The sequence below is a fragment of the Lycorma delicatula genome, chromosome 4 (assembly GCF_047948215.1).
Source record: "Lycorma delicatula isolate Av1 chromosome 4, ASM4794821v1, whole genome shotgun sequence".
Classification (NCBI taxonomy): domain Eukaryota; kingdom Metazoa; phylum Arthropoda; class Insecta; order Hemiptera; family Fulgoridae; genus Lycorma; species Lycorma delicatula.
Window position 1 is genome coordinate 187,006,434 of NC_134458.1, and position 26,537 is coordinate 187,032,970.

Consider the following 26,537-nt stretch of genomic DNA (forward strand, 5'->3'; position numbering starts at 1 on the left):
ATATATAAAATTACGAGGGTAAGTCAATTATTATCTGCAATGTAGTTATAAATTTTATTGTAATACAAATAGGAAACTTATTTGTACATCACTTTTCAACATAGTCCCCTTGCATTTCAACATACTTGGTCCATCGTTGCACAAGCTTCCTGATGCCCTCATAAAAGAAAGTTTTCAGTTGAGCTTCAAGCCAGGAATGCACCACTTCTTTCACTGTTTCGGCCGAAGTAAATCGACAGCCCCTTAATGCCTCTTTGAGTGGACCAAACAAGTGGTAGTCAGAAGGGGCAAGAACAGGGCTATACGGAGGATGAGCCAGTACTTCAAAGTTGAGTTTCTTGAGCGTTTCAGCAGTGTGGGCAGCAGTATGTGGATGGGCATTGTCGTGCAACAACACACCTTTTGACTGTAGTCCTTGGTGTTTGCTTAAGTGCAGGCTTCAGCTTGGCAGTAAGCATCTCACTGTAACACGCATTGTTTATTGTCGTGCCCCTTTCCTCATAATGTTCCAGTACTGGGCCTTGTGAGTCCCAAAAAACCGTAAGCATCAGTTTTCCTGCAGGTGGTTGGGTCTTGAACATATTTTGCAGAGCGAATTTGGATGTTTTCATTCCATACTTTGCCGTTTACTCTCTGGCTCGTAATGATGGATCTATGTTTTGTCACCAGTGATGATTCTGTCTTAAGAAGATGTCCCGTTCGTTACCACAGCGATCCAAATGTTTTTGGCAGATGTCCAAGCGCATTTGTTTATGCAACTGTGTGAGTTGTTTTGAGACCCATCTTGCACAGACTTTATGAAACCAAAGTCTGTTGTGGATGATTTTGTAGGCAGAACTGTGACTAATTTGCAAACGATGTGTCACTTCATCAATAGTTACTCGTTTGTCTAAGAAAACCATGTCACGTGCACGCTCAATGTTTTCCTCATTTGTGGCAGTAAATGGTCATCCGGTCCTTCGTCGTGCTTTTTTGAATTTTTCAATCCATTCGTAGACACTCCGTTGCAGCAACACACTGTTCCCATACTGTACCGAAAGTCTTTGATGAATTTTGGTCCCTGATACACCTTCCAATCACAAAAAACCAATCACTGAATGTTGCTCTTCTTTGGTGCAAACAGAAAGCCAAAGCAGCCATGGTTAACAGCAGGACAACGATAATTGAACTAACCTAGCAGCATCAAACCTGCACAGACATAACAACAATTAAACCACACATGCGTCATCTACGCAACACGACAGTACTACCAACATAAACAAAAATATAACTAAATTGCGGATAATAATTGACTTACCCTCGTATAGTATTAACAATATTAAGAAAACTCATCATGACCTTATCTGACCCTAAATATTTGCAAATGTGAAGAGAGATTTTTTTATCTTTTATTTTATCTACACTTTACTAGTGATCTTTGTTGTAAATTTAAAGTTTCTGTAACTAATTTTTATCTTTCACTTCACTCCATTGAAGTTGATTTAAGATGATTTTCTTAAAAAAAAAAAATTGCACAATGAGTGTCAGCATTGTAAAAAAAATTGTTTACTCAGCTTAAGATTCAAGCCTTGGTTCTATCTTGGGTGTTTTCATTGATTCAGTGGATATGTGAGTGTGTGGATTTTTTACTACTATCAGTTTACATGAATTTATCACTTATTTCTATTTATTATATATATACTTGTTTTTTAATAATATTTTATTGTAATACAATTGGATATTTGTTTATATTGTAGGCATTGGCTGTTGCTTGTGTTAATACACCTCCTGGGCAAGAGTATCCTCCTAAAATATTGGATGCTTCTAATTCATTATCACAAGAAACTTTCAAATCACGTGTTGATGAAGAGTCCCTTATTATTAAAAGTACTTATTGGTAAGAAAATTTAGCATTTTATTATGTGTGTAATGTGTATTGTATTTATTTTTAACTACTTATCTACTTTGTGATATTAGAGATTTGACTCAAAAAAACTTAACACCCTGTTCCATCTATATATAACTATTTCACTTGCTGTAGCTTTTTACTTCTTTGTATTTCATTCTGGTATTTCTCTAAAAACCTGTTCTTGTTTTCTCCTTATGTCTTTCATCTTTAGGTCTATCCTTCACTTCTGTCTTTGTTATCTTTTGTCATTTATTAATTACGTGACATATCCCAGTTAATCTTACACGTCCAGTGTATGATTTTGACAGAATTACTTGACAGTAAATGAAATAAGATGTTTTTATTTTGTTTCTTTAACTTATTCAATTTATTTAAATTTATAATTTTGATGTTGAATAATATGTAGAGTTATGGCAATTATAGGCCATTATGAAATTAGGATGCTGGTTCCCTTTTGTTATATATTAATTTTTGAAACAGTACTGTCTTTGTGTACTGGTAAGGCATTTTTATGAGTTTTGTTGTATTACAAAATAATCTCTAGGTATCTAAAGTATATCCTTTATCAGTGTAACCAGAAAACTAAACAAAATAATGCTATTTTATTATGAATTTCTTTAACATATGTTTGTGAAATGCTCATCCTGTTGATTAGAACTAATTAGAAGTATAATCTTTAAAGTTTTAGATCAAAATCTCCATTTAAAAAATTTAGTTTATACACATCACTAAAGTTATTTTTTATTTCAAATTAAAAAAAAAAAACAAATAGAAGAAATTAGGTAAAAAATTAAGTACAAAACCAGTTACAAATAATTATATCGCAAAACTGATAACTGGGAGATCTGCATTAAAATTAGACTCATCATCATTTTCATTTTCTAAACGTATCTCACTCTGATACTTCTAAGTGGTTAAAAGACTTTATTCTTTTTTTTTTGTCTGGTATATCGCCTACATCCTACATCCTTAGCAATTTGTTTTACATATTCCAAACGTTGCCTGCCTGCATAATCCTTTCCTTCTACCTGTCTCTCCAATATTAAAGCGACTATTCCAGGATGCCTTAATATGCGGCCTATAAGTCTGTTTCTTCTTTTAACTATATTTATCCAAATGCTTCTTTCTTCATCAATTTGCCGCAACACCTCTTCATTTGTCACTTTATCCACCCATCTGATATTTAACATTCTTCTATAGCACCACATTTCAAAAGCTTCTTATCTTTTCTCAGGTACTCCGATCATCCAAGTTTCACTTCCATATAAAGCTACACTCCAAACATATACTTTCAAAAATGTTTTCCTGATGTTTAAATTAATTTTTGATGTAAACAAATTATATTTCTGACTGAAGACTCGTTTTGCCTGTACTGTTCAGCATTTTATATCGCTCCTGCTTCATCCATCTTTAGTAATTCTACTTCCCAAATAAAAAAATTCTTCTACCTCCATAATCTTTTCTCTTCCTATTTTAACATTCAGTGGTCCATCTTCTTTATTTCTATTACATTTCATTACTACTACATTTCATTACTTTTGTTTTGTTCTTGTTTATTTTCATGCAGTAGTTCTTGTGTAGGACTTCATCCATGCCGTTCATTATTTTTTGTAAATCTTTTGTACTCTCAGCTAGAATTACTATATCATCAGCAAATCGTAGCATCTTTATCTTTTCACCTTATACTGTTCCTCCGGATCTAAATTGTTCTTTAACATCATTAACTGCTAGTTCCATGTAAAGACTAAAAAGTAATGGGGATAGGGAACATCCTTGTCGGACTCCCTTTCTTATTACGGCTTCTTTCTTATGTTCTTCAATTATTACTGTTGCTGTTTGGTTCTTATAAATGTTAGCAATTGTTCTTCTATCTCTGTATTTGAACCCTAATTTTTTTTTTTAAAATACTGACCATTTTATTCCAGTCCGTGTTATCTAATGCCTTTTCTAGGTCTATAAGTGCCAAGTATGTTGGTTTGTTTTTCTTTAATCTTCCTTCTACTATGAATCTTAGCACTAAAATTGCTTCCCTTGTCCCTATACTTTTCATGAAATCAAATTGGTCTTTTAACACTTCTTCCACTCTCCTCTCAATTCTCTTGTACAGAATTCTAGTTAAGATTTTTGATGCATGACTAGTTAGTTAAGCTAATTGTTCTGTATTCTTCACATTTATCTTCTCCTGCTTTCTTTGGTATCATGACTATAATACTCTTTTTGAAGTCTGATGGAACTTCCCCTTTTTCATAAATATTACACACCAGTTTGTATAATCTATCAATCGCTTCCTCACCTGCACTGCGCAGTAATTCTACAGGTATTCCATCTATTCCAGGAGCCTTTCTGCCATTTAAATCTTTTAATGCTCTCTTAAATTCAGATCTCAGTATTGTTTCTCCCATTTCATCCTCCTCAACTTCCTCTTCTTCCTCTATAACACCATTTTCTAATTCATTTTCTCCGTATAACTCTTCAATATATTCCACCCATCTATAGACTTTACCTTTCGTATTATATATTGGTGTACCATCTTTGTTTAACACATTATTAGATTTTAATTTATGTACCCTAAAATTTTCTTTAACTTTCTTGTATGCTGTGTCTACTTTACCAATGTTCATTTCTCTTTCCACTTCTGAACACTTTTCTTTAATCCACTCTTCTTTCGCCAGTTTGCACTTCCTGTTTATAGCATTTCTTAATTGCAGATAGTTCCTTTTACTTTCTTCATCACTAGCATTCTTATATTTTCTACGTTCATCCATCAGCTGCAATATATCCTCTGAAACCCAAGGTTTTCTACCAGTTCTCTTTATTCCGCCTAAGTTTGCTTCTGCTGATTTTAGAATTTCCTTTTTATAATTTTCCCATACTTCTACCACATTTTCTACCTTATCTTTTTTACTCAGACCTCTTGCAATGTCCTCCTCAAAAATCTTCTTTAACTTCTCTTCCTCAAGCTTCTGTAAATTCCCACTGATTCATCTGACACCTTTTCTTCAGGATTTTAAACCCCAATCTACATTTCATTATCACTAAATTATGGTCGCTATCAATGTCTGCTCTAGGGTAAGCTTTGCAGTTGATGAGTTGATTTCTAAATCTTTACTTAACCATGATATAATCTATCTGATACCTTGCAGTATCACCTGGATTTTTCCATATGTATATTCTTCTATTATGTTTTTTAAACTGGGTGTTGGCAATTACTAAATTATACTTTGTGCAAAACTCTTTAAGTCAGTCACCTCTTTCATTCCTTTTGCCCAGCTCATATTCACCCACTATATTTCCTTCCTTGCCTTTTCCAATGCTTTCATTCCAATCTCCAACTATTATTAAATTTTCATCCCCTTTTATGTGTTTAATTGCTTTGTCAATTTGTTTGTATACACACACAACCTATCATCATCGTGGGCACTTGTAGGCATTTAGACCTTAACAATCATTGTTGGTTTAGGTTTTTATTTTATCCTTATTCCGATTCTATTGCTGTGCATTTTGAAATACTCTACTCTCTTTCCTATCTTCTTGTTGATTACGAAACCTACTCCTGCCTGCCCATTATTTGAGGCAGAATTTATTCTAAAAATCACCTGACCAAAAGTTGTATTCCTCTTCCCACCGAACCTCACTAATTCCTACTACATCTACATTTATCTTATCCATTTACCTCTCACCTACCTAAAAGATAATGAATAATGTAATTAATTATATTAATAAAATTATATGTAGTACATGAAAATACGGAAACAGCTTTTCATTACTTTCTGGCACGGAAAAATCTTGTGACATCCTGATTTTCAGAAAGTTTCTTAAAAGTGTGACTACTGTTTTTAAATAGATCAGTATTAATTATTCATTTGTAAATAGCACTCAAGACTTCTAAAATGCATGAATTTTTTATACTTGCGTGTTAGAACTTCACTCTTCATGGGATGGTCGTTTAGCGAATATCATCATTATAAGAGGAAGGAACTCTTGACATATGCCTTGCGTGTCATTGGTACATGTATCACCTTGGTCAGAAAAAGGCTTTATAGAGTGTTGTTTACAAGTAAGTTTTAATTTGTATTTATTTACCTATTTATTATTAAATTTTTTTTTTAATAGTGAATGTCCAAATTATGATTTGGTACTACCAGTATTACTTGAAAAAGGTGTTAAAGCGTTACCTGAACATTGTCATTTAACAGCTGGTATACCATTAAAACCAATGTTAGCACATCCTACCAAAGGAGTTCATGAAGTACTTCGTAGATTTGACGGTCTGAAATTTACTTGTGAATGGAAGTATGATGGTGAGCGTGCACAGGTATGACTTAAATTAATTATTAAAGTAAAATTTTTTATTCTGAATTCTAATTTGTCATACTGAAATTTTTATGATTGTCATTTAATTAATGGCACTGTTCCAGGACTGGTAGCTTGAGTAAAAACACCTCATATAATGCTATCATCATATTTATTTTATAATCGTTAATTTTGTGTGATTTATTCTAGTGGTTTTGGTTTTAAAACTGAGTTAATAGAAAAAAATCATAATTATGGTCATTTGAAATGAGAATTAGTTTATTGTTCAGGGAAATGTATTTCCCTGGTGGTAGTAATTAATTATCTGACTGTTAAACAGAATCTTTCAAATTTTTTACTTGTCTCATCTTTTTACAAATATATTTTTCTAGATAAATAGAATTCTTTGTGTTGACATCAAAACTGATCCTCTACATGAATTTTCATTTGTTCATTGGTTTGAAAGTGTTTTCTTGCTGAACTTATGTTAGTGGACCAGTAGTGAAAGTAGTGACACCCACCTTGGTAGTGCCTTGGTTTAGGCACCCACCTTGGCAATCTTTTCTCTTCAAATAATTAACAATAGGATGAATTGCACAATCATCTACGGACTGGGCATTAGACTATTGTTAACTGTCGTTAACATACTGCAGTAAAAATGAAATTGATATTTCAAATATTCTTTATGATTATTGCTCACATTCAACTTTGAATGTTCTGTTTGTAAATATTTTTCAGGTTCTTATGTAACTTTTCATAATTTGCTAACTAGTATTTGTGTATATATGAATGGTAAAACTTCTGTGTATAAAATTCTAACCATGCTGTTCAACAATAGAACACACCTTTACAGGTGAAAGTATTTCAAAATAGATCTTGTGTCTGTTATACAAAAATAAAATAGCTAATTTCTATGGAATCTAAATGAAATATATTTTAGAGTGCTGCTAACTTATAATGATGTTTACCTGAGATTTCTTGATTAGCTAGTTTGTGTCATTGAATGGTCTCATGTATGAACTGAATAAAATAAATAGATTAGACTAATAAAAACATGAATTAGTAATGTAAGTCTGAAGTATTTTTGTTTTTCAAACATTTCTAAATAGTATAAGCATATTTATCTCTCAAAAAAAGTTGTAAAATGCACCAGTAGAAGGATTTGTTGCACTGTGAACTGGAATTTTCACTTTAATTGAGTTTTAGTGGGTTAGTATTTCATTATTTTTTTTTAGTTTTAAGGAAATAATGATTTACTTTGTCTTATTTGTTGAATTTTCAAAATAAGACAATAAGCTATTACATTCGATGGTTGATTTGCTTAGATGTTATATATATTAGAAAATTGTGGTGCAAATTAGATAAAACATTTTTAACATTGGGTTTTTACCTTAAATTGATGAAATTCTAAATATATGTTTTTTTTGTGAGGTAGGTCATTTTTTGTCTTTAATTTGATATATAACATAAATTTAATATTATGCCTCTAAATAGATGGTGTAAGTTTTACCAGTAACATATTGGAAAAAAGTTTGCTGTTTTCACTATAGTAAAAAAAAAAAACTAATTCATACCAAATCTAAATCTAAAACTTTATTTAAATTTGTATAATTGAACATAAATCCTAATAAAGGTAGTTGCTTTTATACAGATTTGAGAACTAAATCGTGAATACCAGCATTCTTTGGTTATTTGTTTGTTTGGTTGTTTCAATTAACCACATGTCTCAGTTATGGTTGACATGAGTCTGTACAAGACTACACCTCACTCGCATCATGAACAAGGGATGCAGCTGTCTGTGGGCCCTGAATTAAGAAAGCTGCATGGGATATCTGGAGACTTCTGGAATATTCAAAGAAATAAATAAACATAAAAGCGTAATATTAAACTTGTGCAATTAAAGCTAATATTACACCCCATGTAAACCTAATACTAATGTATACCTAAACAAGGCTAAAAATAGGAATTTATATATAAATCTGTAAAAAGTACTATGATCTGTTGATTTATTTTTATATTAAGAAAGATTCAAACTATTGTTTAATTTTTTTAAGATAACATCTGATAATCGCTTACTGCATAAATAAAATATGATGCAGCAAGAAGTTCTGATGTTGGAGTTCAGCTCAATTATATACTCCCAAAATGTTAATCTCTTTAAAATGGTAGGGTTGAATTGTTACAGATTTTTTATGGTTACAGGTATTTTATTTTTTTATTTTTAGGTACACCGCAGTGAAGATGGAAAAATAAACATTTATAGTAGGAATCAAGAAAATAATACTTCAAAGTATCCAGATATTATTTCAAAATTACCATCTTGTCTTGGTCCAAATGTAAAATCGTGTATACTTGATACAGAAACTGTTGCATGGGATATTAAAAATAAAAAAATTATGCCATTCCAAATCTTATCTACTAGAAAACGAAAGGTGAGTTTTGTATTTTGTAATTTATTGTAAATTGAACTTAAGATAAAAATTTGTAAGAGGGTGGTTTGACATAACTATGGATAATAATATAGACTGAAAGAAAACATCCAGAATGTTAGGATTTAAAGTATTAGTGGAATATTGACAAGTGGTAAAAAGATTTACCATAAAGTATTTATGGAAGTAATATGGCTTACATGTGCAGTAGAACTTAAGTTAAAAATTACCTTGCAAAGACTATGAACTGATAAACTGATTGATTAAGAGCGGAACTGGAGATACTAGGTTTACCCAGTAGGTACCTCCACCACTAATTTGGCTTTTTGGACAATCCAAAGACATTTTCAGTTTCCTTCATGAATTACCAATAAAGAATCAACTGCCCTTCTATCTATTATAGGGTGCCAGAAGGATACCAAAATTGGAATGAGGGTAGCTGTTTCAATTCCCATTTACTCACATAATTCAAACACTCTTTTGACCAACATTTTATGTCTAAAAGTAGTTGCATAATTTATGCGAGGAATGATTTTACATAGGTTTATAATGAAACTAAAATGTGATAATCAGCCAGAAAATTATATTTATTTGACAATATTTTATTTTTGAGTATCTTAAAAAAATATTGTTTAAAAATTCAGGTAATAGTAAATGATAAAAAGTGATAATTGAAATAAAAGAGAGAAAAGATGAAGAGGACCCTTTGAGGGACTACTTGTAATCAAATTGATAGGGTAGTGTACTATATTGTCTGGCACCAGAAATTTTAATAAAACACTTTTATTACAGCTACAGATTTTATTTAGGACTGTTATTAGTTATCTATAACACGTTATTTTCTTTTTTTTATTGTTTAAGATGATATTGTTAAAGATTTATTGTGTATTTCTTTTTTTATTGTAATAAGATTAAATTTATACATCTATTTATTCAATTTTTTAATAATAATCATTATATATAAATATTTGGTTTTATTTGAGAAGAGGTTCTGGTGTAGTGGGGGGAACCATCTCAAAAAATGACTCAGACTACATCAAATCTGTTCTTTCCAATGATCTTTTGAACCTAATTATGTGGTTCATTTTTCAATGCAGTAACCAGTGATACTTGGTGATACCCATTTTTAAAAGAGGCTAGGAAATCCTTTAGAACATAGTTGAGTAATATGTTCTATCTATTTTTTTGTTTGTTTACTTAATATATTATTTTTGTTAGACAGTGGGCTAAGTATTTTTTACATTGTTTAAGTATGTTAAGATCTTTGTTTTTAAGGGCTGTCTGTAAAATTTTCATCGGCCAGTGTCACAAAGTTTTGTTTTTTTATTATTAATTCAACATATAAGCTTGAAGCTTGTGCATGGGAATATGAAATGGAAATTTTGTAGCACATGAAAATTGCCATGCCTGACTCGTATTCAAACATGGGAACTCCAGGTGGGTGTGTGTGAGTGCGCCCATATATAGATATTATCTACTGCAATAGAGTTAATTTTTTACAAATTATCTAGTAGAAACTAGGTACTTACACAAATCCTTTAACTTCAGTTTGCATATTTTTATGTTACACATTAAAACCATGATCATAGTACACTCAATGTGAAAAAATTATCAAATGAAGCAGAATATAAATCAGGTATATTATTTGACTATTTATGAAAGGATGTGTGCTTTAAACAATATGTATTAACATTTTTATTTGTTAATCCATTGAAGAAGGAATTGCTTAGTTAGTTTCAAAAAGGATCTTCTGAAAAACAGTTTCCATTGCGTGAAAGCAGTTCTTATATAAATTTTAATAATCTTAAGTGTTTTCATGTTCTGTTTTTTCAATGAATCCTAAAAAAAAAAACTTTTAACATTATTCAAATATTTAATCTCTAACTAAAGGAACTCCTGATCTTTTATAAACAGATGTCATTTAACTGCCACTAGTTATTCCTTGAAGAAGAAACTGTGTTCAAAATAACTTGTATTATTATTACAAGTAAAGTTATTTTGCAAGGAATTGGAAGTTAACAGACATAAGAGTTATCATGTAGAGATTTAATGATAGTATTTACAAAATTAAAAGATTCATTTTTGGAAAGTGATTGTGGAAAGTGGCGAACATTAGAGTTACCTTGGATCATTTGATGTACTGATATTGTAAGGATTTCATCGTTTGATGCTTAGCTTGGATTGTCATTTTTCATGAATCTTGTTGCCTGCAAATATGTGAAAGAAACTATGTATTACTAAATAATAATTAATTGTGTTAAAATAAAAAGTGATTACAACATGGATATAACTTTTAAAAATTTAGTCCTGTTGCAGTAACTTACTGAAGTGATTATAATTGATTATTTAATGCAATTTTTTTTTTTAATTTTAGATTTAGTTTGTCAAATGGTCTGACCAATATTTATTTACATATGTTGTTTTTATCTATTGTATATTAATGATTTGATATAGTTTTTTTTTATTCAGTATTAATCTCAACATATGTTTCATATTTATCTCCTTCATTTCTTATTGTATATATTGCAAGTTATTTATTCCTCAGACCTATTGGTCCACCATCAAACCAGTTAATTTTGTACATTTTAAAAAGTAGCATTTAATCTTTAATGTCTTTGGTAATATTTTATCCCTAACTTTTTTTTATGGATCTTGTCTTAATGAAACAAGTTTTGTAATTTGATAGGTTTTTCTGTTTTTTTATCACATTTTGTGTTATCTCTGCTTTGTGTTGAAGAAAAACAAAATAGTATATGAAAGATCTTCTTCATAATTTTTTTCTTCAGATGGATAGCTGTTTTTATATCTTCTCCATCTGATTTATCATTTTTTCCCCTCCTTAGAAATATATAACTATCGTATAGATAGTAATCACTCACTTGTGCATCTTTACTGTGTCGGTGGCATGTCTGTTCATGTTTGCTAGTCTTATCCATGTGTCTACATAATCTGTACAAGTTCTAATTGTGTTCTATACTTTTGTATTGTTCCAAATGTGTTTAAAGTGAATAAAAAAGTATCTTTGATACATTTCTGAATGCAAAAATTATGTGATGTGATGTCTACTATCATCATTGTAAGCTGTCGATGAATTATCAGTACAGTAATGGTGTCAATATTTTAATGCAACTAAGTAGAACATTCATTATGATGAATAAACTGATCACCCATCTGTTGTCGTGGTGGATCCATCTGTTATCTGATGATTACTGCATTGCGTTGTAGAATTATCAGACAGGATTGATGTGTCGCACTTGAAATTAGTGAAAACGTTTCTTATTTCTTGCACTATTACCTATGAAATTGTCACTAATCATCTCAAGTTCAGAAAAGTTTTTGCAAGGTGGGTTCCTTGCAAACTTAGTAACAAACACAAAAAAGTGTATGGGGGTTTGTAAAATTGAAGTGGGACATTTTTTATCATTTAACTTATAGCCCCAACCTAGCCCCTAATGACTTTAACTGTTTATCAGAGTGAACAAATTTTTGGGTGGAAAGTATTTTGAGAGCGATGAAGTCTTGAAGAAAACTATGACTATCTCAAAAGAACTGATGGCAAAGAAATGTGACGCAACAATATACAGACTCGTCAGATGGTACAATAAGTGCTTACTGTATTCCATGAATTTAGAAAAGTAGCTTAAGATTAGTTAATGTCAAATAAAAAGTTTTTTCAAAAATATTTATTGGTTATTTTTGGTACCATAAAACTTGATACTACTTTCTGGATGGTTTTCATATCTTATAGTATTTTTTCATTGTTGATGTTTTAAAAGCTTAATACTTAGTAATTGGTATAAATAGTATTAGTGTATGAAAGATTAAAACTGTTTTAGTTTTTATACTTAAAAATGTTATTCTTCTACTCATTGATTCGTTGATAAATATTATGTTTGTATAATTTTTATTAAATTTAAAACAGTTTTGTGTGTGGTACAATTGCATATTACATAATGTACAAACCTTGTTATTAATTATTGTTATAGACGTGTTAAAATTTGTTTAGGATGCTACAGAATCAGAAATAAAAGTACAAGTCATTGTTTTTATATTTGATTTATTATATCTTAATGGAAGATCATTGGTTAAAGAACCATTAGCTGAAAGAAGACGTCTTCTTAAAGAAAATTTTGTAGAAGTTGAAGGTAAATTTTCATTTGCTAAGAGTATGGATAGTACAACAATGGAAGATGTTCAAGAATTTTTAGAGGAGTCAGTGAAAGGTAATTATAAAAATTAACTTTTTATAATAATTTTTTTTTTTTTAAATAAAAGAAATTAAAATATTAGTATATTTTTGGTATTAATTTATTACTTATTTGAAGGAATAACTGATTAACTGGTTAATGTTTCACTCATTTTCCTTAGTCATATCCTATTCTGCTCTAACTGTTATAATTATTTTAATAGAAACTTACAAACGCTAAAATATTATTCATAACTTTTTTTTAATCTGCAACTCTAAATAAAACTTATGTTGAATTTGTAGCTAATTTTGTATTATATTACAATTAGCTTAGTTGCAATTTTCTTATCTTATACAAAATAAGTTATTTCTATGTTTAGTAGTAACACATTTCAATTGGTTCTGAGTCCTACTGGATTCCTCTTGTTTTACAGACATAGTTACATTACAATATAATAAAATTTCTATTTGACACCTTCCACTTTTATTATTTAACTTATTCTTGTACAAAATGATTTCAAAAAGGACTGTACAACTTTAAATATGTATAGAAGTTTATTCAGAATATTTAACAAAGTTAGTTGAGGTATTGTAATGAAGCAAAAATTTGTTTTGCTTCAAATTCTTTCCCCATTAGTGCTGCAGGCATCCACTAAGTTCAGCTTGTTTTGTGTTTTGGTTTCATGAAAGAAATCTGTGATTACAGTTAAACATATTTTTTGTATCCAGTGTAGTGAGGTCCTTCCAGCATGTCTGTAATTTATGTAGCAGTGTTGAAAAATATAATTTTTAGAATCATTGAATTTTGTCAGCGGCAAGGTGAACATCCACAACAGTAGTACATAATATTCATCCACGTCAACAGTGAATTCATCTCACACACATCAGAAGTCTTTATCATGTTTGTGGTAGCCCAAACATGAATGTATTTTGTGCGGACAAAATACAAAATAATGCGAATGTATTTATAATACAAAAATAATGTGAATGTATTTTTGACCATTAGCTGTTTGTTTTCATTGAGAATATCGTTATTGGTATTCTGTTCCTGGTTATGTATGAAAATTGTTCGTTCCATGGTTAGATCCAGGTGATGAAAAAAGCTACATTTATTTTTAGCAAGCATTTTTTAGTGTGGTAGCACACTACCATACAGAAATAATGGGTTACAATTTATTTGAGACTTTCCAGGGTTGGTGGATTTTTCTATTTGTTTGGTTACCATGTTCCACAGATTTGAAGGTACTTGATTATTTTTATGCATTAAAAATCAAGAGTTTTTGTTCTGTTCCCTTACTCAAGCCAGTTCGTAAGTATTTTGAATAAATCTCTGTACATCTTCAAAGTTTAAAGTTTTTTTGAATCATCCATTTTACTGTTAATAAATTCTGCGCTATGTGATAGTAATCATTTGAAAATCTTTAACACTGAAAATTGCAGAATACTTGTTAAATAGAAAAAAATGTACATTTTAAAAAACAAATGGCATTTGTTTTTAGAATTTTATGAGTTGTTAATCGTAAACAAACTTGCCTAGGTGATTGAAAAATATTCTCTATTTAGTCAGTAAAATCAAGTTAATTTATCAGCTTAAAATGAACTTGAAAGGTAATTCTGTATTTTCTATGTAGACACGTAACTGAAAAGTTCTATTTTATATATATATATATATATATATATGTATTTATTTATTTGAATCATTAAGTTAACTCAATACAATTTAGTTATTGCTGCAGTAGACAATTATTTCATTGCTAACTACTGTTATTTTTTCTTTCCTCATTCTACCATTTTCAGGTTAATAAAAAGTACCTGATTGTAAAGTAATCTGAAACAGGTAATAAAATTACTAACAACACTATGTATACATTTATTTGCTTATTGTTATTTTTTTGGCTTGGATTGCAATTTTGTGTAGGTGTATTGTTCTGGCAATTGAAAGTAATCTATTAAGAAATATCCAGTGTGAGAATATATTCTGAATGCAATTTTTTAAGAATTTTATGATCCTCTTAAGAATGCAATTTAAGAATTTTCAAGAATGAAATTTTTTTTTTAGAATTGCATGGTTTATACACGTGTAGAAGAAAGTCTTATGTAATTGAAAAGAAAGGAGTAGATATATTTGTATGCACTGTTTTATAAAACTTTCTTGTTTTGCTATCAGAAGATATCTCAAGCAATTCTTTTAAGTATTCTGTATAAATCTATATTAATCTTCAAAGTTTTAAAATTTTTTAATCACCAAGTTATCTGTATATATGTGGGTACACGTGCGTAACTTCATATAATACTCAAAAATTCCATCGTGTAACTTCAGTCATGTGATAGAATTTTTGCTTGTTATTTATGCTATAAATAAAAGATGTGGAGTAAAGATGGACATATCTAGTGGATTAAATAATATGTTTAATTGTTTGATGGGATATTAAAATATTATGATTTCATTGAAATAAAGAATTTTAATTACATTAAATCTGTAAGTTGGTTTTAATGGGATTTTTATGTTAAAATTATGATGTAAGAATTTATAATGATGTTATAAGTTAATAATTTGTGTACAGGTATTTTAAAGCAAATTAAATACACTATGGCTAAAGAAGTGAAGGTTACTATCTGAAATTTTATGCAATAGGTCTGTTTTCTCTTGAATATTAAATATTGTTGCAAACAATTTTTGTAGCTTATATCTAAAAAATTTGTAATTTTAATTAAGTTAAAAACTTAACTTAATGACTGTGTAAAATTATTCTATATTTGTTCCTTTTGTAGTATTAATGAAATCTGAAAATTTTTTCCTTACATCTTTATTGCTGTACTAAACTTGTATTTCTTAATTAATGGGTAGGTTAAGAGTGATTATAAATTATTTTCACTTATGTTTTATATATGTTATTATTTCCTTTATTATAAAAAATTATGCATATTATATATGTTCTCTTCAGTTGTATTTATTAGTAACATAGTTCAATAATTTAATTATTGTGTAGTAAATTATATTTCTTGCTTTAATTAGGCAATTGTGAGGGGCTTATGGTTAAAACATTAGAAGAAGAAGCAACATATGAGATTGCCAAAAGGTCACGGAATTGGTTAAAATTAAAGAAAGATTATCTGGAAGGTGTTGGTGATACATTAGATTTAGTTGTAATTGGTGGTTATTTAGGTCGTGGCAAAAGAACTGGTTGTTATGGTGGATTTTTATTAGCATGTTATGATCCTAACAGTGAAGAATACCAAAGTATTTGTAAAGTAAGTATTTATGTTTAAGTAAGGTTTTTGTTCATTTTAATTTAATTGAAATTATTTAACCTAAGAGGTTAAGGGTTTCAGTGTAATTTAATAATAAGAGAAAATAAATCCAATTTTTAAGCTTTAGAAGTAAATGTAGCAGATAAGAGTATATCATGATAGGTAATAACCCTCACAATCTTATTACGTTTTTAAATGTGTTGATGATCGTAACATTTCTTTGAATGACCATGAAGATTGCATTTGCAAAAAAATAAACCCAAGTATTTTTGTTCTGAGACCAATATGTAGGCTTCATGATGATATATAGTGTGGATGAAGTTGATTGGTGTGATACAATTTTTGCACTATTTGTTTGACACACATTTTAGTGGACTGTAAATAAATTAGTTCTTATTATCCCTTTATTATTGTGGCTCAGCTGGTCCCATACACAGTATAAACACGTAGAATGTAAACACACAGAATGTAAATAATAAACAAATGAACTATTTCACATTCTCATTCATGCCCCCCCCCCCCCTCTTGAAGAGGTTGCTTCAAAATGTCACATAAATATACACAAATAATAATGACGACATTAACAAGATAATTTCTAATGTTTTCTTAAAGGGAAATTGGCAATAAACATAATTTGTTGATTGGTCTCTTCAATACACCATTTGAAGTCTTAACAGTGACAACCTGAACTTTGTTATCTTCTGCTGGATGAAGTTCTACAGTATGGGCCATTTTCTATTGTAAAGGGGAAAGAAAGTCTTCCTTGATGATAACCATGTCTCCAATGCTTAAATTAGGTGAAGAAGTGATCTACTTCTTTCTCTGCTGTAGTCCATTCAAGTAGTCTTGCGACGATCGTGACCAAAAGTGTTGCAACAACTGTTTGTTGCTAATGAGATAGTTTATTTGCTGGAAGATCAGATATGGAAGGTTCAGGATTAGTTGTGAGCACATCACCGATTAAGAAGTGAGGAGTTAAAGGAGAGATCAATTGGGTTATCTGACAAAGGAACTAATGGGCCTGAATTTATGCATGCCTCTACCTGTGTTAATAATGATACAAACTGAAGTAAGTTAAAACTGATGTCTTCATGATACTTTTTAGGTGTGTTTTGACAAGTTTGACTGAGGACTTCCATAAACCTCCAGAATGTGGAGCCTTGGGTGATATGAAATGCCATGTTATCCCTTCTTGGGATAGAGAGGTTAAGATAGAACTCTTGAATTCCTCTTTCTTCTGTAACTCAGCTAGTTCTAGCAGTTCTCACTGAGCACCAACAAAATTAGTACCATTATCTGAGTACATATTTTTGGGTTTCTCCCATCTTGAGATAAATCTTCAAAGTGCTGCCAAGAAAGACTCGGTAGCAAGATCTCCTACTAGTTCTAAATGTAAAGCCTTTGTACTAAAGCAAACGAAAAGTGCAATATAACGTTTTACTGGTGTAGCTTCTCTTCAGTTAGTTAATTTAACTTGAAATGGACCACAATAGTCTATACCCGTGGTATAGAAAGGACGATGTGGTGTTTGAACTCTTGATCTTGGTAAATCACCCATAATTTATGTCTGAATTTTTGGATTTACCTTGAAGCATGTGATGCATTGACGGAAGATTTTACTAGCTAAACTCCTGCCATTGATTGGCCAATATGTTTATGAATAGTGTTTAATAATAGCTGGGCCCTGCATGAAGCGTTTTGATGTGAAAATGTCTGGCAATCAAGTTAGTAAATGTATGATTGGTAAGACGATGGGGTGAATTAGATCTGGAGTTAAATCCGAGTGCTGTAGTCTTCCACCAACTTGTGTTACATCATTTTTGTCTAAGAATGGACTTAGAGAAATGAATTTGATGGTTTTGGTTAGTGGTTTTCCTAGCTGCAAATCGTTAAGCTCACTTGGAAACAATTCCCTTCATACAATCTTCACCAAAGCACACTCTGCTAATTGAAGTTCAGAAGCTGATAATGGACTGCTAAGGCGTGAATTTTGTACTTGAGAGTTATTAATAAAGTGTAAGCAGTAACTCATTACTTGTTGAGCCCTTGTTAAACTAGAAAAATTATTTAAATTGATCATTTGGTTTTCAGCTTAACACATGATAACACTATATGATGACACTCTGGAATTTGATCGCCAATTGGTAGAGTAACTGGCTCTTCTGGAGATTCCTGTGACCTATATAAAAATGAAGACCCTTTCCAATACAAGTCCGCCCTTGTAATCTTATCTGGCATTAAGCCTCTTGACAGATAGTCAGCAGGATTGGTTTTACCCTGTTGCTAACAGGGTATCTTAGATACCTTGTTAGCAACAAATGTTGTCCAATGAGAAGATTGAGCATTAATCCATACTAATGTTATAGTCAAATCAGTGTAATGTAAAATTGAATCAATTGTAATGCATTAATAATGTATTAATAATCAATTGTAATACATCAATCAAGATGTAATGCATTAACAGTTCATTTGCATAGTTCAGATAACAACAAAATGCCACACAACTCTAATCTGGGTAACAAAATTTTCCTTAATGGTGCGACATGAGATTTTGATAGGACTAAATTAAGTGATGATTCCATCAAGGTCAGTACACTTGAGATATATATATATATACAGGCACCATAGGCAGATTTTGAAGCAACCACGAATCCATGTATTTCTAACTTCAGAACACCTTTTTGTTTAGGGACTATGGCCCTTTGGACTTGAATGTTTGATAGCATGTGCAGTGATTCTTGAAACTGAGTCCACTGTTTAAGTAATCCATCAGGTACCCTTTCATCCCATCCTAAGTGAATAGGACCACAATTTTTGCATGATTAATTTTGCGGTTAAAATTACTGGATCTATGATTCCAAGGGGATTGAAAATCCTTCTGATTGCCGACAAAATAATGCGTTTAGTTGTTTTTATAGCTGTTTTCTGCACGAAAAGAAAATTGGAATACATCTTGTCTTGGATTTCACATAAGACCCAATGTCTTAATTGTAGTGTCTTGATCAATCTCAACGCAACCGTTAGCCACATCTTCTAACGGAACGTCAGATAGAATGTCTGGATTGTTAGCGCTCCACTCTCTAAGATGAAAACCGTCTCGATGAAGCAGATCATTTAAATCATGCCATAGTTGTTTTGCTTCTTTTATTGTCTTAGCTCCAGTCATAACATCGTCCACATAAGAATCCTCTATGACTATCTTGGATGCGACTGGAAAGGAGGATTCTTCATCCAATGCTAGCTGCTTTTGAGTTCTTGTTGCGAGGTAAGGAAGCACTAGTGGTGCCATAAATGATTGTCAGAAATTTAAATGTTTTAGTAGGGTCTTCTGGCTGGTTTGTACAAAAGATTAGTTGTAAATTTTGTTGAGTTGATTGGACATTAATCTAACATTCTTTTCAATATGTGCTGTTACAACATATGGATGTGTTCTGAATCTTGATACAATACTGACAAGATTTAATTGTACTGTTGGACCAACAATTGAGATGTCATTCACTGAAACACCGGAGCTTATTTGATGAATTAGCTTGTCATTGTAATTTCCTTCATATGTCCTAGCTCTTCATATTTTTTCATGAATTGGATGTATTGTGAACTCATTTCTGGATTAACGGATAAACGCCTCTTTAATGATTAAAAATCTGAATACAGAATCCTTTGATTCACCGAGTTCACAAATATCACCTTTCAAGGGGATTTGCACACAGTACCTTCCAAGATCTTCCCTGAACATTGTATTCATATATAAGTCTTCGCACAGTTTGTCTTTTCTGGTGTACTGCCTTTCAGAGCAACCGTCTTCTATGTCCTAAAACTTCTGTATGGTTTTATTGATGTCGTCCAGTGTAGATAGATGGCAAACTGTAGTTATGTGTGACATAGTATTGGTCGTTACTTTGCCGGAAATGATCCAACCAAGCACTGTATTTTGAAGGGTTAGAGATGAATTGTGAAGTTTTAGTCTTCCGTCACATAGCAAGTTAAAAAATAACTCTGTTCCAATGAGCAAGTCAATGTCACTTGGTTGATTGAAATGAGGATCTGCTGATTGAACATTAGGTGGAATTTTTGTGTCTGTTTTTTCAATTGGTACAGTGGGTAAATGTTTGGTAATAGATGTTAGGACTACACAATCAATAGTGAAGGAAAATGTATTAAATCTTGAGTTAATGACACATTGAACAACTTTAGAAGTTTTGGTAATGGATGTTCCAATTCCATTCACTTCTACAGACACATTTGCAAATGGCAAGCCTAGTTTTCTGACCACCTTTTCAGTCACAAAATTTGACTCTGACCCTGAATCTAATAGTGCATGACAAATATGAGGAGCCTCATGATGATCGAGAACAGATACTAGGGCAGTAGACAACAACACTGAAACACTGAAAAAGAAACACCTTGGCATGATATAGATGATGTGGACACAATTGATTGATTCTGACCACTAGATTGAGCCTTGGAAATTGATGTATTTGGTTCAGGATGCAAAGATTTATTTGTCCTTTCTGAATAATGCAATAATGTATTGTGATGTTTACCACAAAGTTTGCATGAGCCTGCAGCACAATTTTTTTATTTTACGCTTACCAGAAGAAAAGCAATTAAAGCACAGTCTTATCTTCCGCCTCCCTTTCTCTATCATTAATGGATAATGATTTGAACTTTATTACACATAAAGGAACTTTATTACACATGGGAATTGTCACATAATGAACATTTCTTTGTAGAAGATAAGTAATTAGATGTGGATATATTATTTTTTGAGTTTTGATTGGGAATTTCCGGTTTGAGATTGTTTTAATAAGGGTGCTGGTTTAGATTTAACAGCTTCTATGATTCACCATCTTTACTGTAGAAATTTTATTAAATCAGATAAAATGGGCACATTGTTAGAATCTATCTCTGATCCTCACTGACGGTTAGTAGTTTTATCCAACTTGCTGAAAATTATTAGAGTGTCCAGTGTTCAGTGGGTTGACCTAATGTGTGAAGGGCACGCATATGTTTCTGTATATTGTCAATTAATTTTCTCAAATTAGAACTAACTTTGTCTAATTTATTTAGATTGAAAATGGGTGAGACATGTTTGTTGATTAAATACCTTTTGTTTTGAAACCTCTCCACTAAAAGGTCCCAAGCAATTTTATAATTTTTGGATGACCCTTCTAGAGATTGTAAGACACTAGCGGCACTGTCCTTTAACAAAAATTTGAGATTAAATTTCTGACAATTAGACAGATTTGGATTGTCATGAATTAATGATTTAAAACTGTGATGGAATGATGACCATTCATCATATTCTTCTGAAATTGTGAGCAGCTGGATAGCTGGTAAGGAAAGATGGGGATAAGCCCAACTTGACTCAATATTTTCGTCAGTTGTTTCATGGTTTACATCGATAGTGTCAACCTTAGTGAGCTGCTGAATTTTAGTTTGGGCTTGCGTAGTTAATCGATAGAATATATCTTCAAATTGAGTCCAGTCATCATCATGGCTTTCAGAATCCTCCAAAATGTCAATTTCAGTTTGAATTTTTTTGAAATCTGATAACGTTTCTTGAAATTTAACTAACCTGAATTTAAGCTGAGTAACATCATCTGATTTATGTAAGTAACTATTGAATCGTCATTTGCCCCTTAATTACACCTCGTTTTTTAATTAGCAGCCTTAACTGTTCATTTTTGAATTAATGGTGGTGAAAATACGTTTATTTACAAATGGTCGTGTTATACGACAGAAATAATAATAATGATATTTAACATGGCACAAGTTTGATGGCTGGGTAGAACATGTGCATGAAAATTTACAATTAAAAATATGAAAATATGAATTAAAAAGTGATTGATGAAAAATAAGCTAAGACTTATCTGATTTCTGGTCATGCTGAATAATGTCAGCGTGGATGATGGATCGTGGTAGCCGACGTCACATGTAAAATTAGTAATTCACAAACACATTAAATTAACACTATCTGGATCGGTTGGACCAAAATGTGGATGAAGTTGATTGGTGCGACATAATTTTTGCACTGTGTGACACATTTTAGTGAACTGTAAATAAATTAGTTTTTGTTATGCCTTTACTGTTGTGGCTCAGCTGGTCCCAAACACATAGAATGTAAACAATAAACAAATGAAGTATTTCATTATCTCATCCATAGTTGATGAGATCAGTTGCGATTAATTGATCAGTTACGATTGATGAGATCAGATATGCTTGATAGTCTTTTGTGTTTATTAAAATGTGTTTAGTTTTATTTATTAAATACTGTTTTAGAATTAATTATTTAAAATTTTAATAGATTCTTTACGTTAGAAAAGACTATTAGGTGTATGGTAGAAATAAGGAAATATGAAACATCTTTGCAGTCTTTTAAATATCTACAATTAATGATTGTTCCTTCATTATTTATTTATTTAGTTTCATTATGTATTTGTTTATGAAACAATTAATTTTAGGCTGATATATATTTTAGGAAATTCATCCTTGTAATTATCCCAGAATTAAAACAATATTTATTGAGAAATTACATAATGACATTGGTGTATTTGGTAATAGAATGTTTTTACAAAAAGAATAAAGCAGGTTGATATTAAAAAAAAAATGTTTATTTAGAAAAAAATCTGACAACGCAGATGTTAGGACTTACCTGCCACATGGTTTTTTCTGATGCATGGCTTACACACACACACACACACACACACTACTTAATTTAAAATATTTAATATATATTTAATTATATAAAATAATTAATAAAATTTAATTTAATTTATATTAATAAAAATATAATTAATATTTAATATTATTTAATATAATATTTTTTGTTTATTTAATTCAATTATTCTAACTAAAGCAAGAGTGCATACTGTATTTCATTCGTGTGGGTGTAGTACTAGTAGCCACTTTAAATACATTTTTACCCTTTTTAATATTATTTATTTAATTCTACCACATACCTATGGTGTTACAACATAGAAGACGACTACAGCAGCTGTACATCAGTGCTACACTAGCATTCCTTGTGGTGAGAGGGGGTACTAATGGCACACTATACCCACTTAGCCACTAGTTTATTTAGAGCATTTTTTGAAGTGGGGGTGTGTGATTTTATAAACATTTTTGTAGAAATATTATTTTTTAATTGTTAACAAAGTGCCTAAGAAAAATAAGACCTTAATTAGGCAAAATCTCGAGATACTGAGGGTGGCCATGCTCTACAGCCTCATTCCCTTGACCTTTTAAGTTGAAAATTTAATGGCATCAATGCCCCAAATATGGAAGTAATCTGCCCAAGTTTGGTCAAAATCGGTTGAGTAGTTCTGGAGATATAAAGTGATTTGCGATCTGGAAAATTTCCATCCTGTTTTTTTGGGTTTCTTAGGTGTCAAAATGTAAAGATGTTAAAACCGCATATGCCCAAATCAGACTGTGATTACCATACTTTCCCTTCTGTAGTTATAGTTCTACTCTAGCACTAGGTGGGAAAGTAAAATGTATTTTATAGTTTACAGTAATAATTTTTTTTCTGCTACTTTATATATTACTTTAATTTATATGTGCACACACAATGTAATATTGTTTCTTGTTTGAAATAATCTCCTTTGATATTTATAATTTTTTACTACTAATTTTCATTACATTTTCCTTATTTTCTTTTCTGTTAATTTTTATCTGTTTTTTTCATAATTGTAATTTCTCACTTTTTGTTTTTACTATTTGTTTATATTAATATAACACTTCAGAGATTTCAGTCTTTTATCTCCAACTATGAACCTGCAATATCATGTTAGACTTTCATTACTAATTTATTTAAATCTACGTTAATCACTTCAAGACTAGCAGTTTTGTCCTACAGAATAAAATCATGTTATTTTGAAATTGTACAAGAAATACTACTCTTTACATTTAAAAACATTTTATTTACCATTGCTATTCTATATTCATACTACTGAGTGAACAACGTAAAACTGAACCGAGCTGGCTCAGAACTGCAGTTATTTGAGTGTCGCCTTTTACACCACTACTGTTACAGGTACTACTAGCTCCACTATTGATTGTCTGTTTTCAGTTGGTTGTAAACTGTTCATGTTTCTGTACAGTATAGTATCATTCTTTGTAGTTGTACTTTTCCAAAATGTCTTATTTGATCAAGGAAAGAATTACTGCAGTGGAAGCTTAGTGTGTTCTGGATTCTTTCAAAAATGTGTCAAATATTTTGGGAAAATTTCTGAATGCTAGTATCATGCCAAAAAGTACATAGATGATTTGGCTAAAAAATGGCATACAACAGGATTGGTTTCAAATGCAGAATGAAATAGATAATCTAATCTAATAGATAATCTGGCTAGCCAGTAATCAAAGAATTTCTGCCAGTCCGAAAAAAAATGCATGTTATCACAAAAGTAGTGTAAAATATACATCATGCTGTAAGATTCTTCACTATTTAACTCTTAAACCATATTATAACAACTATGCAAAAACATAAGATAACAAACAAACTGAAATGTCTTAATTATTGTGACAGGTTTCTCAAAAATATCGTCGATGTTCAGATAAACCTGATGCTTTATTTCATGTAGGCAAAGAATGGTATCATCTTCTGGGCATGTTAATTCATACAAAAAAAGGTAATGGATTACTGAAGATCCTTGCCAGATGTTTGAGCATCTACTTCACTGGAAAAAATTAGTGTATGTTGTGTGTGCTACTTCTGGTAATCGTATTTTACCTATTTTAATGGATTGTCAATACAGAAGTTTGCCATGCAATTTTTGAAGAATTCTACGCTTATTTTACACATCTTGAAATGGAGTAGTACGGCTTCTTCCATCAAGACAGAGCAACATGTCACAGTTCAATAGCATGCTTTTATGTTGCTTTTACAAAAGAACAAACTGTCAGCTGAGGATTTGTATTTTCCCCAGATTTATCTAGTAGCGGTTTTTTTCTTTAAGACTATTTAAAAGAAGCGTTATGAATCTAATCCCTATACTATCAGTGAACTTGAAGGTGAACATTCAACAAGAAATCTATGGCATTAACAACAGTGTTTTTTGTCAAGAAACTTAGTATGATCACTTGAGCACAGAAGTCCATCACTGCTTAGGGTGCTCACTTCAAACATGTTTTGTATAAATACGTAAACTTTTGCTAATGTAAATATAGAATTTAATGTCATTTTTTTATTTTATTCATAAAATATTATGTTGCCACTGTGTTTAGCCTGTAGTGGTTTGGTTTTAATTGTTCACACTGTAGCAGTTGTTTGTATTTTATTGTTAAAATTTTAGGAAAAAATGTTTAAACTTTAAAACTTAGTTTTAAACTTAAACCTCACTGCATATCTAGTCGCTAGTATTCACTAACTTAAACTAACATTCTCTCTTCTTTCAGATTGGAACAGGGTTCAGTGATGAAGACCTTCAGAAACATTCTGAATACTTTAAAGAGCATGTTATTGAAAAACCAAGACCTTATTATAGATATGATAATTCTCATGAACCTGATCATTGGTTTGATCCGAGTCAAGTGTGGGAAATAAAATGTGCAGATCTATCATTATCACCTGCTCATCGAGCTGCTATAGGAATCGTGAGTGTCTATTTCCAAATTAGCTTTTACTCATGTTCATGTTAAACATTTGGTCTATTGAAAATGCTTACAAGAGAAGTAACCAGAAGGTTGCTTGCTTGTGGCAGGAGGATTTGATGCTCCTTGAATGGAATTCATAAATTAAATAAGTGCTTGTGTGGTAAACATTATGTTTAATTTTTACCTGTAAAAATTTATTAATTACTTAATTGAAAAAAATGGAAATTAGTTGGAAACATGGATGTCTCATTTATTACACCTATTCGATATTATAATTATCAGTTTTTCATGGGGTTTTTCTTCTTTTCTCCAGAATTTTCTTCTACTCATTTAGGAATAATAAATCATTTAATTTTTGAAAAAGATTGTGGCAATTAATCTACATTTAATTACTTTTAATATTTTTTTTTCAAGTGGTTTTCTGCAAATTTTCTCTTTTTATTCATGCTTGCCATTTCAGATTTAAACTTGTATATCTTATGTATATCTTACTTATGATTTTAACTTTATATCCATGTCAGTTCTTAAGCCCTATCCTGACAACTGTCAAAGCTAAGGGAGGGGAAAGGAATATAAGCTTGTTTACTCCTACAGTAGGAAATGGTTTAGTGTATTTTGTTTCTTGAAAACATTAGTCATCAGCAATACAGCAGTATTTTTGTTGTTTCAAGCTTGTGATGATTTTTGCATTAATCCTCTGAATATTATTAATTTATTTCATTATATAATTAATTTTAGACAAATTAAAAAAAATATTACAGTATTAATTAATATTGTTTTAAACTTTAATTAATTTTGACTTAATTTAATTTTTCTATTCAAAAAATTACTTCATTCTGTTTGATCAGTTATTAAATTATTGTCAATAATTAAAAATTGCCATGAAGTATCA

General features: G+C 30.7%; 1 protein-coding gene across 3 annotated transcripts in view; it reads left to right on the plus strand.

Annotated features, from left to right (window-relative positions):
* DNAlig1 (DNA ligase 1) overlaps positions 1-26,537 on the plus strand; it is a 117,332-nt gene that overhangs the window by 65,461 nt on the left and 25,334 nt on the right. For all 3 annotated transcript variants that reach the window (XM_075364862.1, XM_075364861.1, XM_075364863.1), the window contains 6 exons: positions 1,737-1,876; positions 6,002-6,203; positions 8,407-8,613; positions 12,617-12,833; positions 15,813-16,048; positions 25,448-25,645. In XM_075364862.1, coding sequence (XP_075220977.1) covers positions 1,737-1,876; positions 6,002-6,203; positions 8,407-8,613; positions 12,617-12,833; positions 15,813-16,048; positions 25,448-25,645 — 1,200 coding nt within the window. The remainder of the gene's footprint in view (positions 1-1,736; positions 1,877-6,001; positions 6,204-8,406; positions 8,614-12,616; positions 12,834-15,812; positions 16,049-25,447; positions 25,646-26,537) is intronic.